Genomic DNA, 14842 nt, shown 5'->3' with positions numbered 1-14842 from the left:
AGAGCTTAGTATAAGACACATTGCAGTCCCCTGGAGTTGACACAGCCCAAGTCTTCATAATGCTGAATATTTCAGTGATATTTTAATAGCTTCAAAAACCAAATGGGAAAAACCAGAGTGCCTGTACATAGGCACAAATTTCTAGCCCATTCTATAATGGGCCTAATGAATGCTAGAAGCATCTGATGCTGAGCACTGATGATGCTAAACTAGAATGACTCTAATTAGTTCCATGAATGAATATCCACTGGAATATCCCTCGAAGAAAATGGTATGAAGTAGTAATAATGGTAAATGTTTAAAAAAACAAAAAACCACAAGGGCAGGACCATTGAACAGCATGCAAATATCTGAATGATGCAGCTGATGTGTTTAGGAAGCACATAGTAAAAAAATGGGCACAACTGGTGCAAAAAGAAAATTTAACTAACTAAAAAAATCAATATCCTTAGGACTTCAGTTATGATCTCTTAACAAGGTACTACTGGCAATCATGAAACCACTCTGTTCCTGCATGGCAAAATAGAGCTTTAGCCATGGGGGCCAAATCAGAACAGGGCAACATTAGCATTACCCACTGGTAATGTGTTGAGTGCTCTTCTGGAGCCTTAAGAGGAGCAACAGATCATACTCACTTTCCTCCGGCATGTCTTGCTGATGGTCCTCTGGCTGTTGGGAGACCCCCATTTTTGATAATATGAGAGTAGCACCATCCCGTACCTTTAAGAAAATACACAAGAGGGAATTGCTATGAACATCCAAAATAAATCTTACTTCTGCAAAACGTCTACTTCCTATTCAACAGTGCTTACAATGTGTGTGTGTATGTGGGGGGGGGGATCAATTCACTCTCCCTCACAAACTCATTTCTTTCCTTACATCGTTTTAAATTGTTCGTTCAGATGTCCACATGGAGCTCTTGCAGACAAAAAGATTTATTCCTTCATTTCATAATGGAAGAGCCACTCCAGATATACATCAATTTGTGTACACGAAGCTGTGCCCAGCTTTGAAGTGAGCTGGGAAAGATGCTGTGTCAGAGAATCAAGAGTTATAATCTAGTGACTTTTTTTTTTTTAATAATAAGAAAAATCCATCGCGCAACTCAAAATTCAATCTTTCAGATTCTTTGACTACGGGAAACTGAAACTCACTAAAGAGCAGAGAAGATGCATTGCATTCGTGAAGTATGAAAGTGTTACTGGAAGCGCATCTTGCCTTGGGCATAATTGACAGTCAGTCTTGAGTACTGGCAATATACAAAGCTGACTTTTATCCCGAGGAAAGAATATGCCTTGGTTTCAAAAGAGGCTGCATCTTGTTCTCCTAACTGATGAGGCACTCCATAATCGCCCAGTTGCAGCAAATGTCAACGTATTTTTGGAACCTTTTAGGATTTATAGTCTGGCCTTTACAAAGGCAACAGAAAAGATCTACTCATAGATTTGATAGGAGAAGGAGTACACATTGTCTCAGCCAGTTTTTTTTTAAAAGAAAAGCTGTTGTGTTACTAAAAAGCAATCAACAGATACTAACAACTTCCTTACATTATAGTGCATCAGGGTATTGATGCGTTTCCACCTGCCGTCTCTTTGGGACGTTAAATCCAAGTCTGAGAGTATCTGTGCAGTAGAGCCTGGACGCCACTCTGAGGAGCAATTACGAGAAAACAACAAACACATTGTATATTGTATTGGTGTGCAACTAAACATAATTCACATCAGAAATGAGTTTCCATTTAGTAAACCACTGAAGCATTGCAAAGGTTCCCAATATCTGCTCTCTACCCTACCCCCAAATTAGCCCTGCTTTAAAAGAAAAACAAATCATCTTCGTCTCCTGAACAAAATATGAAAAATGCGAAACTAGTTTGCATGCAGTAATTTACCCCAGAACACATCTCCCTAAAAACAGTGTTGTAAAAATAGTCAAAATCTTGAACAGTGACTCATAACGTAAATAGCAAAGTGAACAGTTTATTTAAGGGTCCAGCTTTTCAGAACACATGTACAGAATTACTGAGACGAAGTTCCTTTAAGACATTTCTGTTTGTTAGTCATGATGAGTAAGCTTACTTTTGATCACTTAACCGCTTTGAGGTGTTCTTGTTGTTTTTAAACCAAGCAGTATATAATTTGTATGAAACAAAGAAACAAACCTGTTAACAGACCTTTGTTCCATTAACAACTAAACTGAATTATAGACTGTTAGGTTGGATTACTCATTTGTGAATAGGTCCAAAATATTCTAAACCGAAGGTTTTCCATATAGGTCAATATTTAAAATAATTAATTAATACAAATATAAAAGAACAAGAGTACAAGAGCTTGCTAAATCTAGGTCCTTCCTGTTAGTACCCTCTTTGACACCAATGTATTTATTAAATGGCATTAATAAAACAAACAGAACTGAAACATACCAAGAACGACACTATCAGGCTTTGGCCAATGCGAATGAGGCAGATTTCGATAGACTTGGTCAATGATCTTTTCTTTCACTTGTGAAATAGTATCACAGTTGAGCACTTTTACAGGTACGGATTCTGTGCCTTCATCTTGTACAATCACATTCACAGTCTGAAGGGTAGGAAATAACATGGGTTATACAAATTAGACAAGGGGGGAAAATCAATGCTTGTCTTGTACTTGCTTATTAATTCTAAAAGATCAAAATTTAGACACCTGTACAAAACCTTGTATGTTCTCATCTCCATAAAAAAAAGACAAGGTGAGAAAAAGAGAGAGTCAATAAGCCATTTTAGTCTCCACACCATTTTCCCTATTCTGAGTATACAGAAAAGGGCCTTCAGTGGATATTCTTCTTCAATACAGTGCATTTCTATACTACTGGTACTGGATCTTGGGGACTTATTAAAAGCAGGTTTCAAACAGATACAAGTTATTAGAACTATCTACCATCTGTGGCTGCTTAAATAATGAATGTCTCAAACAGAAGAAATCCACAATTTTAAAATTTATTGCACTTTCAAAACAAAAGAGAAAGTGCTTGTCAGGACAGTGAAGTTGTTGGAAATATTTTTTTTTCTGGTTCCGGAGACATTCCTGTTCTTATAGGACTACAGAATCTTCAAGCATGTAGCACCTATCAATTTTAAATAATAGGTATTTAAGCCTGTAATTACATGTGGCACATTTAGTCTAGAGAGTCATATATTGGGTGGTTATGTGTTGGCCTTTTGATATTATTTGATCTCACTGCAGCTTTAATTGTATTGTGTTTTTATGTGCTATAACCTGCCCTGATACCTCATAGTGAAGGGCGGGCAAGAAAACTGGCATCATATCACATTAGAAAGCTATCTTGATCAACCCTTTTCTGCTCGCATATGTATCAGTATGAGTTTCATTCCAAATTACAGTTTTGGATTAACCAAGCAGTATTTCCTATATTTCCCTATCCCTATACAGTATTTAAGGGTTCTGGCTGCACTGAACTAGCATAGGGAATGTTCCCAAATACTGACCTTGGACCCACAAGACTGCGACTTATCATATTGGCAAGAAAGGAAGAATTTATACATACCCGATTAAATGGTATGGTAGATTAATGTTGGTAATTAACTTTGCTAGCAATTACTTTTCCTGCTATTAGGGTCCTCTGGTTTTCAGACCGAAAGGATTGGGAAAGCACGCAATTCTAATAACCAAGAAAATAGATGTGGCAATGTTCCCCGCCCCCCGTCTTCCACCCATAGACACAATGCTGAATGGTTATTCAGCACAAGCAGAACAGAACTGGTGGGGTAGAAGAACAGATTGAGAGAATAGAGTGGGTCATTTAAAAATAAAAGAGGGGGAGGCAGAAAGAGAAAGAGAGAGAGAGAGAGAGAGAAAGAAACCCCAAAAGGGACTTGATGGGTCCCTAAGTAAACTTTTGGAGTTAGACAGTATGTGGGCCAACCCACGAATGTTAGTAACCAATCAAATAGTGAAATGAAAAACCCAGCCTCTTTATTTTTTATTGATTTATATAATTATTTATATACTACCAATTCAAGAAAAAATATTAAGGGGGTATACAATATAGTCAATAAAATGCTGTTTTAAAAAAATCCAAAAAAATCCAAATAATCATTAACATGCCTAATCAAGAAAACGTAAACAGCTTCAAGTGATGCCTGGAAGTCCTTCGTGGGTTTTCCTACTAAATCTTGGCTAGAAAAGTATTCCATGGCACAGGATGGTGACATTAAACGCCCAACTTCTAGTTGAGGTCGGCTGGGCTTCTGTAACATGGTGGACAACATCCTTCTGGATGTTCTCAGCTATCAAGCTGGGATATAAGGGCTCAGGGGAGTCCTTAAGGCATTCTGGACCAAAGATGTTCAGGGCTCCATATATCTATTAATACATGCCATATATTTATAACAGCATAAAGAGACTGAGGTATGGGGTGAGTTTTGGTTGCACTCTTCTGTTCACTCAAAACAGCAGTGCTGACTGTTTTCCCATGCTGTTTTATTTTTCTTTTATTAAAATATATCCCTCCCCTTTCCCCTTGAAACTGTCAAGATTTGAACAGTTATATACTATGTCTAAAAGTCTTACACACTCCTTGCTCTTCCCATACTCCCCCCCCAACATTCTCTTTCCTGAAAAATATATTAAATGTGCTTTCAAACAGCACTTTAAGAGTTTTTTTTTATTAACTTTCTTCTGATGCCACAGTTGTGCCATTGCACAACTCGCTGCCAAACAAAATGAAATCGTTTCTAGTAATGCCAATAAACTTGGGGAGAATTTCCCCAGCAGTGTGATTTTTCTAGATGAAGAATATGACAGCACAGTTCTGCAAAGCCCAGCCCCATGGTCTGTTCATATCCACTACGTTTTTAAATCTTTCATAAGCAAGTCAGAGCCGAACGAGATGCGATGCAGCATGTGCCTTTGTACAGAATCACAGAACTGTAGAGCTGAAAGGCACCCCAAGGGTCATCCAATCCAACCCCCTGCAGTGCAGGAATCTCAACTAAATCATGCAGGCATGGTGGGGGGAATTTAACCCTTTCCTCCCATGCTTCAGGCCTAAAGAATTTTAATCCCTCCTCTGAAGCGAATACTTGAATCCAGAGGAAAACTCCCCATTGCAGCCAATGGGGGAATTCTCACCAAAACCAACTTCTCAAGAGGGATTTAAAAAAAAAACCAACCAAACCTAACCATGCCAGTATGAACAGCACAACTCCTGCCGTGTCATCTGGGCCTTCTGCTTGGAAGCAGAGGGGAAGGCAGTAAAGGAGTTGAGCAGAACATGCTGGCTACTTATGGAATGTGGGTTAGAAGAATCTGGGCGGAAATGCAATTTATAATGGGTGAAGAGAGACCGCAAAGCTAGGACATTATTAAATTCACAGCAGATTAAGGAGCAGCTTAAACACAACTCTCCTGGATCAGATCAATGGGTCCGTCTGTGATCGGTACTCCCCAGAATTTCACAGCTCCAAAATGAAGGCATCAACCCTTTTGTTCCACCCAGTGGCATACCGTATCTGAACATGGAGATTCGATTCAATCAGGCCATTATGGCTAACAGCCATTGAGGGACCTACTATGTCTCATTTATCTGGCCCCCTTTTTAAAAAAACTGTCTATGTCAATGGCCACCACAACTCTTCTGAGTTGTTAATTTGTGTTTATTCTTTTGGAAGAGAGACTTCACATTTGAAAATGCCATTACCTTTTCTTCTTTGGGTTAATCCACTAAAATACCAAAGGCTTCAGGTCAAATTATTGTGTTCAAGTCAGGGCAACAAAATTAATTACTTTACCGTTATTTTTCAGCCCTATGGCACTTCTCCATTATCTATGTTTTACAAAAAACAAAACAAAACAAAAAAAACCCCACACCAGCTGGGTAATAGGGAATGATGCATTTCAGAAGGATTCCATTTTACCAGTTTCCTGAAAGAAATGCCTATAAAAGTTACGCACCAGTTGTGAATATTCTACATCATCTCCCAGCAATCCGGTGTCATTCAGTGTGTATTTGGCCTTCATTTGCACAGCATCCACAGGGCCTTTTTCCACTTGATGTTTGATAGCCTTGAATAACTTATAAAGAGGTTCTCCTGCGTTGTCCTGAAAAAAAAATGGTGAGGTAAGACAATGTCAATATTAGCTATGTTTTGACAGATAAACAGTGGCAGTGTTTGAGCAAACACAGAACCCTAGCCTGACATTATGAGAACAAACAGGCGCACACCTCCCATCCTTCCTCTTGCAGGCGGGGATTAGCAACTTCTGATCCCATTTTGCTGCAAACCATAAGCCATATTAATGCAGTTTGAGGCATGTGGGCTGAAAGTGAGGAGCTGGCAAATCAGGCATGCAACTCAACTTACATTTATGCATGTCCTGGCTGCTTCTGACCCTCATGGGTTGAGTATGATGGTCTGAAGGCACATTAATCTGAATGCACTTAGAAGCCTCGCCACAATTGGGTTTTGTATCGTAGGGAGGCTTCCAAGCCTGTTCCCCTAAATGCACTTGTGGTCTGTCCTTTAGATCATTATACTGCAAGAAGGCTGGAAGTGGACCTGTAATGTGTGGGCAGGGTTTGGTAGCCTGCCACTTGAAGTTCACATATTCTCACCCTGGAAGCTATAGTTTTCAGTTTTATCTAAAAATAAGTAAGCTATGGTTTGCACTTGCCTGAAAACAACCGATGACCTGTGCCACAAACTAGATTTACTGAAGACTCACATCAGAGTGCTCTCTAAATTGATAGTTATAGTCTTTTATATACTAACCTTTTATGCTCTCCCACATCCATTTAATGCTCCTAACCCTTCTTTTAGATTCTTTTAGATTCTTATACTCCTTTAGATATACCTTATGTTTTAAAACCTTTTAGATTTCCAAAATGTTTTACAGATTCTAAATCAGGCATAGGAAACTCGGCCCTCCAGATGTTTTGAGACTACAATTCCCATCATCCCTGACCACTGGTCCCGTTAGCTAGGGATGATGGGAGTTGTAGTCCCAAAACATCTGGAGGGCTGAGTTTGCCTATGCCTGTTCTAAATGATTGTACTCCACCCTACTTATGCTGGTCTATGACCGCAATAAAGATTTGATGATGGATGCCTGAAAACAAGGGTTGCAGGCCAAACTATGGTTTGCTGGGACTCATCCTTGCCCACGAGGGAGGTGGAAGTACATGAGTCTGAGGCCTATTTGTAACACCAAACGGTGGTTTGGTTATTATGACAAAACACAGCAAGTGTAAAGTGTGCATGCATTTCAGACTTTACCTTGAGGTACTGATATAGACATATTGACATCCAATTAGAAAGCATCCTCTCCACCACAGTTTCTGATCTGAAACAAGTGAACAAATAAATGTTGAACTACATGGCTAGTGCAGCCTGAATTCATGTATTTGTCAAGAGCTAAAATCCAGAATCTTTCCTATATTCCTTACCCAACACAAATAATGTCATGTAGATTTGTCATAGGCACGTTTTGTGAGGTGCACTGCCACTGACTTTGTGAGCAAACATGGTAGTAGTAGGTACTTAGGATGTTGTATTCTTTTTTCCCCTTAGCCATTTAAGTGTTAATTTGTTGGTGTCTTCCTGGCGCATGGCCAAATCAGTAGATTAAGACATGCAGTCCTCAATGTGAAGTTCTACTTTCTAATATAATGTTGAAAATAGATGAATGTATTTTGATACCAGTAACGATAGGGAAGCACCCTAAGAATATTGTTCAATCAGTACTAAATTAACTGCTCTAACAAATATGCCACAGAAAAAACCTCTGGGGTCTTCACTGTAATGTAGCTATCTGAGAGAAATGTCCAGAGGAAGATACTTTTCCTGCTGAAGAAACCATAGGTCACAACTCTGGTTGTCTCTCTATCATATGACAGGAGAACATGCATCACATTCCTCACTGGAAGGATGTTACTACAGGGCAGGATAAAATATGTATGGTTCTTCTCTTCCCATGGTATTCTCAGAACTGCACTGTAAGGTAGATTAGGCAAAGACATGTAATGATTGGCCCCAAGGTCACCAAAATGAGCTTCATAGCTGAGTAGGGATTTGAACCCAGACCTCCCCAGCCCTACTCTTACATTCTCAAACATATACTAAAGTTCTTAGAATCCCAATGCACAAATAGTAACAGATGTATTTGAGAAGGGAGGCAACAGGCACAATAAGTTGTGCTCTGTTAAAAATGACGGGAGTTTGATTTCATTTACTTCAATGGAAACTGGGCAACTGAAGAAACCTTCCTTACCTTCTGAGCATCAGTTTGGGATTTTTGGCCACAACATACTGCTCCATCAGCTCCAAAAACAAGGTTCTCATGATGTCTGTATAGTATTCTAGCTTCCCGTGCAAAGCCACAGTCAAGAGAGATGCAAAATACACTTTTGCACGGGCAGAGAATTCTCTTTGGTTTTCTAATGTGTGGATGAACTAAACAAACAAAACACAAAAACATCTGGTATGTGATTCAGCAACTGAATTTTGTTCCATTCATTCATTCATTCATTCATTCATTCTGTAAGCAATTCCAAAAAGACAAATCACTGGGTCCATATTTATATGTTTCCTCATGTACAGAAACAGAAACAGGGATACACTTCTGGCGTAGTGTCCCTATTGCTGCACCACCCTCAACCTTTGTAGGGTGAACATGGATGTGCAAAAAGGGAACCCTTTGCATGAACAGCTGCTTCCATAGAAGGGCTTCCAATGAGCAGGAAATCCACCATATTGGGTTTTCCACTTGTGTGAAGGTTCCCCTCTCAGATTTAACCAATGAAGATTTGAGACGGCACAGTAGTGGGATGCAAAGAATTAGGATCAGAAGTGTGGCTCTGATCCTGTTGCTACAAGTAAGTAACTTAAAAGGTAAAACAAAATAAAATAAAAAATTCCTTCCAGGTGCACCTTAGAGACCAACTAAGTTTGTTCTTGGTATGAGCTTTCGTGTGCATGCACACTTCTGAAGAAGTGTTTTGACTATGGCAGACCAACACGGCTACCTACCTGTAATTAAAAAGTAAAGGTACCCCTGACCGTTAGGTCCAGTCGCGGACGACTCTGGGGTTGTGCGCTCATCTCGCTTTCAGGCCAAGGGAGCTGGCATTTGTCCGCAGACAGTTTCCAGGTCATGTGGCCAGCATGACAAAGCCTCTTCTGGCGAACCAGAGCAGTGCACAGAAACGCTGTTTACCTTCCCACCAGAGCGGTACCAATTTATCTACTTGCACTTGATGTGCTTTCGAACTGCTAGGTGGGAAGGAGCTGGGACTGAACAATGGGAGCTCACCACGTCACGGGGATTTGAACCGCCGACCTTCTGATCGGCAAGCCCTAGGCTCTGTGGTTTAGAACACAGCGCCATCCACGTCCCAGTAAGTAACTTATATGTGAGTAAATGTAGGAATAGGGCTTTTGGGCAAAATATACCACAACAGCACTAACTGGAGCTTGGCATTTTTATTTTTATTTTTCCAAATGAAGTGATGCCTTTATTTAACTACGCCATTCAGCATTGTGTTGGTCATTTGCAATACGATAAAACTACATTGAAAAATGAGCTATCACAGTGCCATTTGGTGCATATGTTTGGGACATCATTTGTTAAAGGGAAAAGGCAGAAATGGATTTCTAAAGCATTTCTCAGTTAAGTCTCAAAGAGGATACAAATGATCTATATAAGATATATAACCTTTTACTTTTTCTCAGATTGAAATTTTATTTTAAATAACTTTTTAGATCTAGGCATTTTAAAACACTGCTTTTATTTATTGTCACGCCGAATGGCTAGTGCAGTGATCAAAATGGATATGAGTAGTTCATGGAAGGAGCTAATAATATTGCAGCTGAATATCATATGGGGAATGACAGGAGCAGTGTCAAACAACTTGAGATATTATTTACATCATTCATACAGCCTTTTGCAAAATATACATGGCAAAAATATGCAGACTAATTTTGTTGTTGTAAATATATATCAGGCAAAAATGCATTTCAAGGACACAAAGGGACCTTTCACTTTTTACTTACATTAATGAGAAATGATTTACTATTGAGCAGATTGGAGAATTGATTCAGTGCCTGTTCTACGGTTTGCCGCCGAGCTTCAGGAATATCCAGCCTCCCAGTGATCATGACATCCTTTTCTCCATCTTTGGATGGCAGGAAGAAGACTCTGTCCGTATAGGTTTTGTAGTCCAGCACAGGAATTCCTGCTTCGTTAACATCATTTGTCTGATCTTCCATTTCTATCATCAAATCTACAAGAGGCAACATTTTACGGATTTAAGTGGAAAATATAATATTGATTCAGCCTCTGCTACTTTGAAGGGGGAAACATCAATACCCTGATTTTTTAACTGAAGCACACTTTCAACTTTCCATTTCCATTTCGGTCTCATTTAGCAAGATTTGCACCTTACAGTAAAACTTGTTTTCCCAGTGGAAGCTCGCTTAACAGAATTAGTTGCATGGAGAAATAATCTTGACAGGAGTTTCAATTTAGAACACAGTGGTGAGAAAATTACTTTATTTACTGGAGAGTAAATGCATTTTGCATTCTAGTTTGAGATATAAACTATCTGGAGCCAATGGTCCTGTTAATTGGGACAGCATAAGAATGCTGTATGATACTTATCCTATGTACATTTCAAAGTATAATATGGATTGCTGTAGTCTCCCATACAAAACCTACTGAGACGAAGAGACTGCCATGTTGCCAGGCCCTTGAACCTATGTTAAACTCTATATCCATTAGACCTCACTGGCCCAATGTTCAGGCTGGACACTGAGGGCCTTCTGGTAGTTCCCTCACTGCGAGAAGTGAAGCTACAGGGAACCAGGCAAAGGACCTCCTTGGCAGTCGTGCCCTCCCTGTGGAACGCCCTCCCACCAGATGTCAAGGAGATAAAGAACCACACAACTTTTAGAAGACATATGAAGGCAGCGCTGTATCAGGAAGTTTTTAATGCCTGATGTTTTATTATGTTTCTATTTGTGTTGGAAGCCACCCACCCAGATGGGTGGGGTATAAATAGCAAAAATTATTATTATTATTATTATTATTATTATTATTATTATTATTATTAATCATCTACCACCAAAGGACCTGTCAAGTTTGTATGCTTATTTCAGAAGGCAATTACTATGAGAGCAAGGCATGGGGACTAGTTCAGTTTTTCATGCTCTGTCCCTGCCCTGTTACCTCAAACCTAAACCTCAAGGCCTAAAGGAAATGCTTCCCCCTCTGGACACAAGAGGAGCACCACATCTTCCTCATCCCAAATCATGCTTTGGAAAGTGGAGGAGAGGAATGAAGCCCAGTACACAGCAAAGCTGAACTGTTTCCAGAAGGGAAATTTGCTCAGTACAACCAGTGGATGTGAAACCATCTTCTGTCAGGAGATCTTGCCCCCCATGTATATGTCTCATTGCAGCAGTGACCCCCCCCCCCAGCCACTAAAAATCAAGCTTCCCACTATCTGTAGAGCATCACCCTGTCTCTTATTTCCACCTCGAGCTAGAGTGTGACAGCATGCTGGGAACTGGGATGAGTGGAAATGAATTGGTTGAGTTGCTTCTGTTCACCTCAGAGAAAGCTTGCTTTGAGGGATTTGGCTCTGAGGAATTTAGCAACCTCCAATGTGATCGCTACAGGGAGCTTTACTTTTTAAGTTGGTTTGGAAGCCGCAACTAATGCAGAATCCACAGATTGCCTCTTTATGGGGGAAAGTCACAGGAAGAACATAACTAATATCTCAACTCACTTAGACTGACTGACTGCTTCAGAGCCCGGTTCAAATCATTTGTGATGACTATTGAAGATCCAAATGGTCTTGGGCCCTGCGTATCTTAAGGAGCTTATGTCATTAGATCTATGGAAAAAAGCCGTGTTCTGCATCCTATTCTATGCAGCAGGCATGAGGGAACCTCATGCCTGTGGGCCCAATGTCGCCCTTCAAGCGAGGCCTCATCTCTCATTGGGTTGTTGCTCGGTTAGAATGTGTCCTTGCACTCGGATTATGCCTCTCGTGTGTGAGGATGGAGGGCAGAGAGGAGTTTGACAGAATGTGTAGACTCTAGCCCACTGTACAAAGATAACATTTGTGTTTGTTGCTCTACCCGTTTTGCCTCTGGCCCCATCCATCACTGCCATGTGGCTCTCAGAAGGTTGCCCAGAAGGAAATGTGGCCCCCAACTTTACAGAGTTGATGGCAGTAAGGGCACAGGACAAACCTTCCTTCATAGGTTCCCTCAGTGGATATAAAAACACTGCACTTTCACAAAGCTATTCCTGCAGGCTGTTCTGTGTTGTTTTTAACTAATGCATCATTTTAAACTGTGGAATTTCTAGCAGGCTGAAAATTCATTCCAGGGCTGTTACAATTTCATTTTTATTGCAAACTACGTTGCATGCTACAACATGAATATCGGAGAACCGAGCACAAGGATATGTAAAGAAACAGAACACTGACAATTTATAACCACAAAACATATTTTATCGGGAATTCGTGGGTCAGCATTCAATGAATTTGTTGCTGTGCGCACACAGGAATATCGTGCATACCGAGGTAAACTGCTTCATGGGATTTTTACTGTCCAAGACTGAGCAGAAGTTAAAAAGAGAAGATGAAAGTTATCTTAGCATGAACAGCAATGTTAAGGAGTTTGGCAAGATTACAAAAGATGGTTTCACCCAAAACTGTTCACGTATGAAGATATGGCAGGAATGCATAATGCTCGGAAATGAGAGGGCAATGAAAAGCTCTTGTTTTTCTTTCAATATGAAGAAGGTCTAAGAACGAACAGTGGATTTTTGTGCAGCTGGTATGATTTTTTAAACCAAGGTCCTATCTTCTAAGAACTGTAGCATGTGAGTCAAATTGCATCTGTAAGAAATGTTCGTTAAGGGAAGCAGATGGGAAAAACAGTCAGATTCCAAAGCTTGAAATTCATTAAAAAAATCTGTCCCTAATAGAGCAACTGAGAGAACAGATCAGAGGCCAGTCTGTTTATTTGGGGTTGGGAACATAGCTGCTATTCCAGTCAAGTCTGAAGTTTCTCCTTTTATCATTTTAAAATATAAATGGCAGATAGAACAGTGCATGAAGGTGTAAAGATCAATATGCAAGTACAAGTAGGCTATTGGCAGGAAGGTAGGAGGCTAAATAGTTAATCCGTTATCACTGACAACACATCAGGTTGATCAAAGAGCTTTTAAGTTTTGACACAGGAGAGAATGAATCGCTTTGTCACCTTACAAAGCCACAAAACAGAGGGCTTCTGGTTTCTTGACTGACCAGTACTCAGAGTCAATCAACTTGTTGTCTCAGCAATATTTTTCATTTACCACTGTTTTCTTTGTTTTGTAAACATTCCCTATGGTCAGAGAGCAGACTGTCACTGGTACTTTTTGGCGTGCAGAAGTCCTCAACAAGCTACAAGTCAATGTCTGAGCAAACTCAGTCTGGTGAAACAGTCAGAACTGAAGGAAAAGGACAGAGCTGGAGAAACAGGATCAATTTTTAGGGCAGGGAGCAGGCCAAAAACTAGACAGAAGCTGGCAGATGATGCAAAGCAGTGTTAGCTGTACTGGTCCATAAGGGGGGGGGGAAACCCCTCCAAAATCCACAGCTGGAAAATACCTTTACTGGGACTAACCAAAATGTCTCAAAAGTTTGACATCTGGTAAATTGTTATACAAAGAAGGGGTGAGAGGAGGGAGAAGGAAAAAACAAAGTACAAAAACTAGGCTGCTGTTAGCCACCAGTTGATGGGATTGGAATGAAGAAGAAGAAGAGTTCGGATTTGATATCCCACTTTATCACTACCTGAAGGAGTCTCAAAGTGGCTAACATTCTCCTTTCCCTTCCTCCCCCACAACAAACACTCTGTGAGGTGAGTGGGGCCGAGAGACTTCAGAGAAGTGTCACTAGCCCAAGGTCACCCAACAGCTGCATGTGGAGGAGCAGGGAAGCGAACCCGGTTCACCAGATTACGAGTCTACCACTCTTAACCACTACACCACACTGACACCAGAAGGCATTTTACTCATATCTGTGTGCCTTATCTGAGCAATGCAGGATTTCTGTCTTCCTCGCAGCAATCTTGTTAAGTCTATGGCTTAACTACATTGGTCCGTATTTCTGGCACAACTTTTCGCTGAGGGCAATTGGAGGCCTCCCGCAGGAGTAAGAAGAGATGGACTCCCTTGCTCCCCACTGGTATAAGGGTGACAATTCAAGGCCCCATCCCAGTTTGACAGCTGGCACATCTGCCGCACCCCCAAATTAGAGGACGGGACCATGGTATCAGTTTGTGAAGTGGCGAGCCCAAGATTCCTATTACTCCCAACAATGTTTTTCTTGTGTGTTAGCGTGGTTGTGCCAGTTCAGTAGTTATAGACTGCCTGAGGACTGGAACCTTGCCTAACGCCTAGGCAAATGCTGTGAGCAGTAGCCAATAAAATGCTGCGGCCATTTGTACCCCGTTTCAGCATATTGCTCCTTCACCTGCCCCCCCCACTCCACACTGGTGCCGCAAACTGCGTAATCGTAGGAACATCTTCAGGGCGAAAGAGGCCTGACTATTTCTCCCTGTTGCCCATTTAGTTCCAGGTACTTCTTTTCCTTTTACATTAAAAAAACAAACCCTGCCGGTTCCTTTTGTGTGCATTCTCTTTTTGACGGCCTTTGCATTTAATTGCCACATGACTATGCAATGTGCATGTCAACAGGCTGTAATCTAGAACGGCTGCGCCTCCTGCATATCCTCAGAAGGCAGTTTAAGACAGACAGTGGTAGCATTTCGACACATCTTGTGATT

At 40.8% G+C, this 14842-nt stretch overlaps 1 protein-coding gene across 2 annotated transcripts in view; it reads right to left on the bottom strand.

Annotated features, from left to right (window-relative positions):
• The window catches only part of PLXNB2 (plexin B2), a 164755-nt gene that overhangs the window by 17749 nt on the left and 132164 nt on the right, over positions 1-14842 (bottom strand). For both annotated transcript variants that reach the window (XM_033161665.1, XM_033161666.1), the window contains exons 23-29: positions 10049-10278; positions 8268-8449; positions 7274-7340; positions 5952-6098; positions 2420-2576; positions 1548-1648; positions 636-720 (exon numbers count right to left, since the gene is read on the bottom strand). In XM_033161665.1, the coding sequence (XP_033017556.1) occupies positions 636-720; positions 1548-1648; positions 2420-2576; positions 5952-6098; positions 7274-7340; positions 8268-8449; positions 10049-10278 (969 nt within the window). The remainder of the gene's footprint in view (positions 1-635; positions 721-1547; positions 1649-2419; positions 2577-5951; positions 6099-7273; positions 7341-8267; positions 8450-10048; positions 10279-14842) is intronic.

Source organism: Lacerta agilis, chromosome 10 (genome assembly GCF_009819535.1).
Source record: "Lacerta agilis isolate rLacAgi1 chromosome 10, rLacAgi1.pri, whole genome shotgun sequence".
NCBI lineage: Eukaryota > Metazoa > Chordata > Lepidosauria > Squamata > Lacertidae > Lacerta > Lacerta agilis.
The sequence above is the reverse complement of the archived record's forward strand: the minus strand, read 5'-3'. Positions and strand labels throughout refer to the sequence as shown.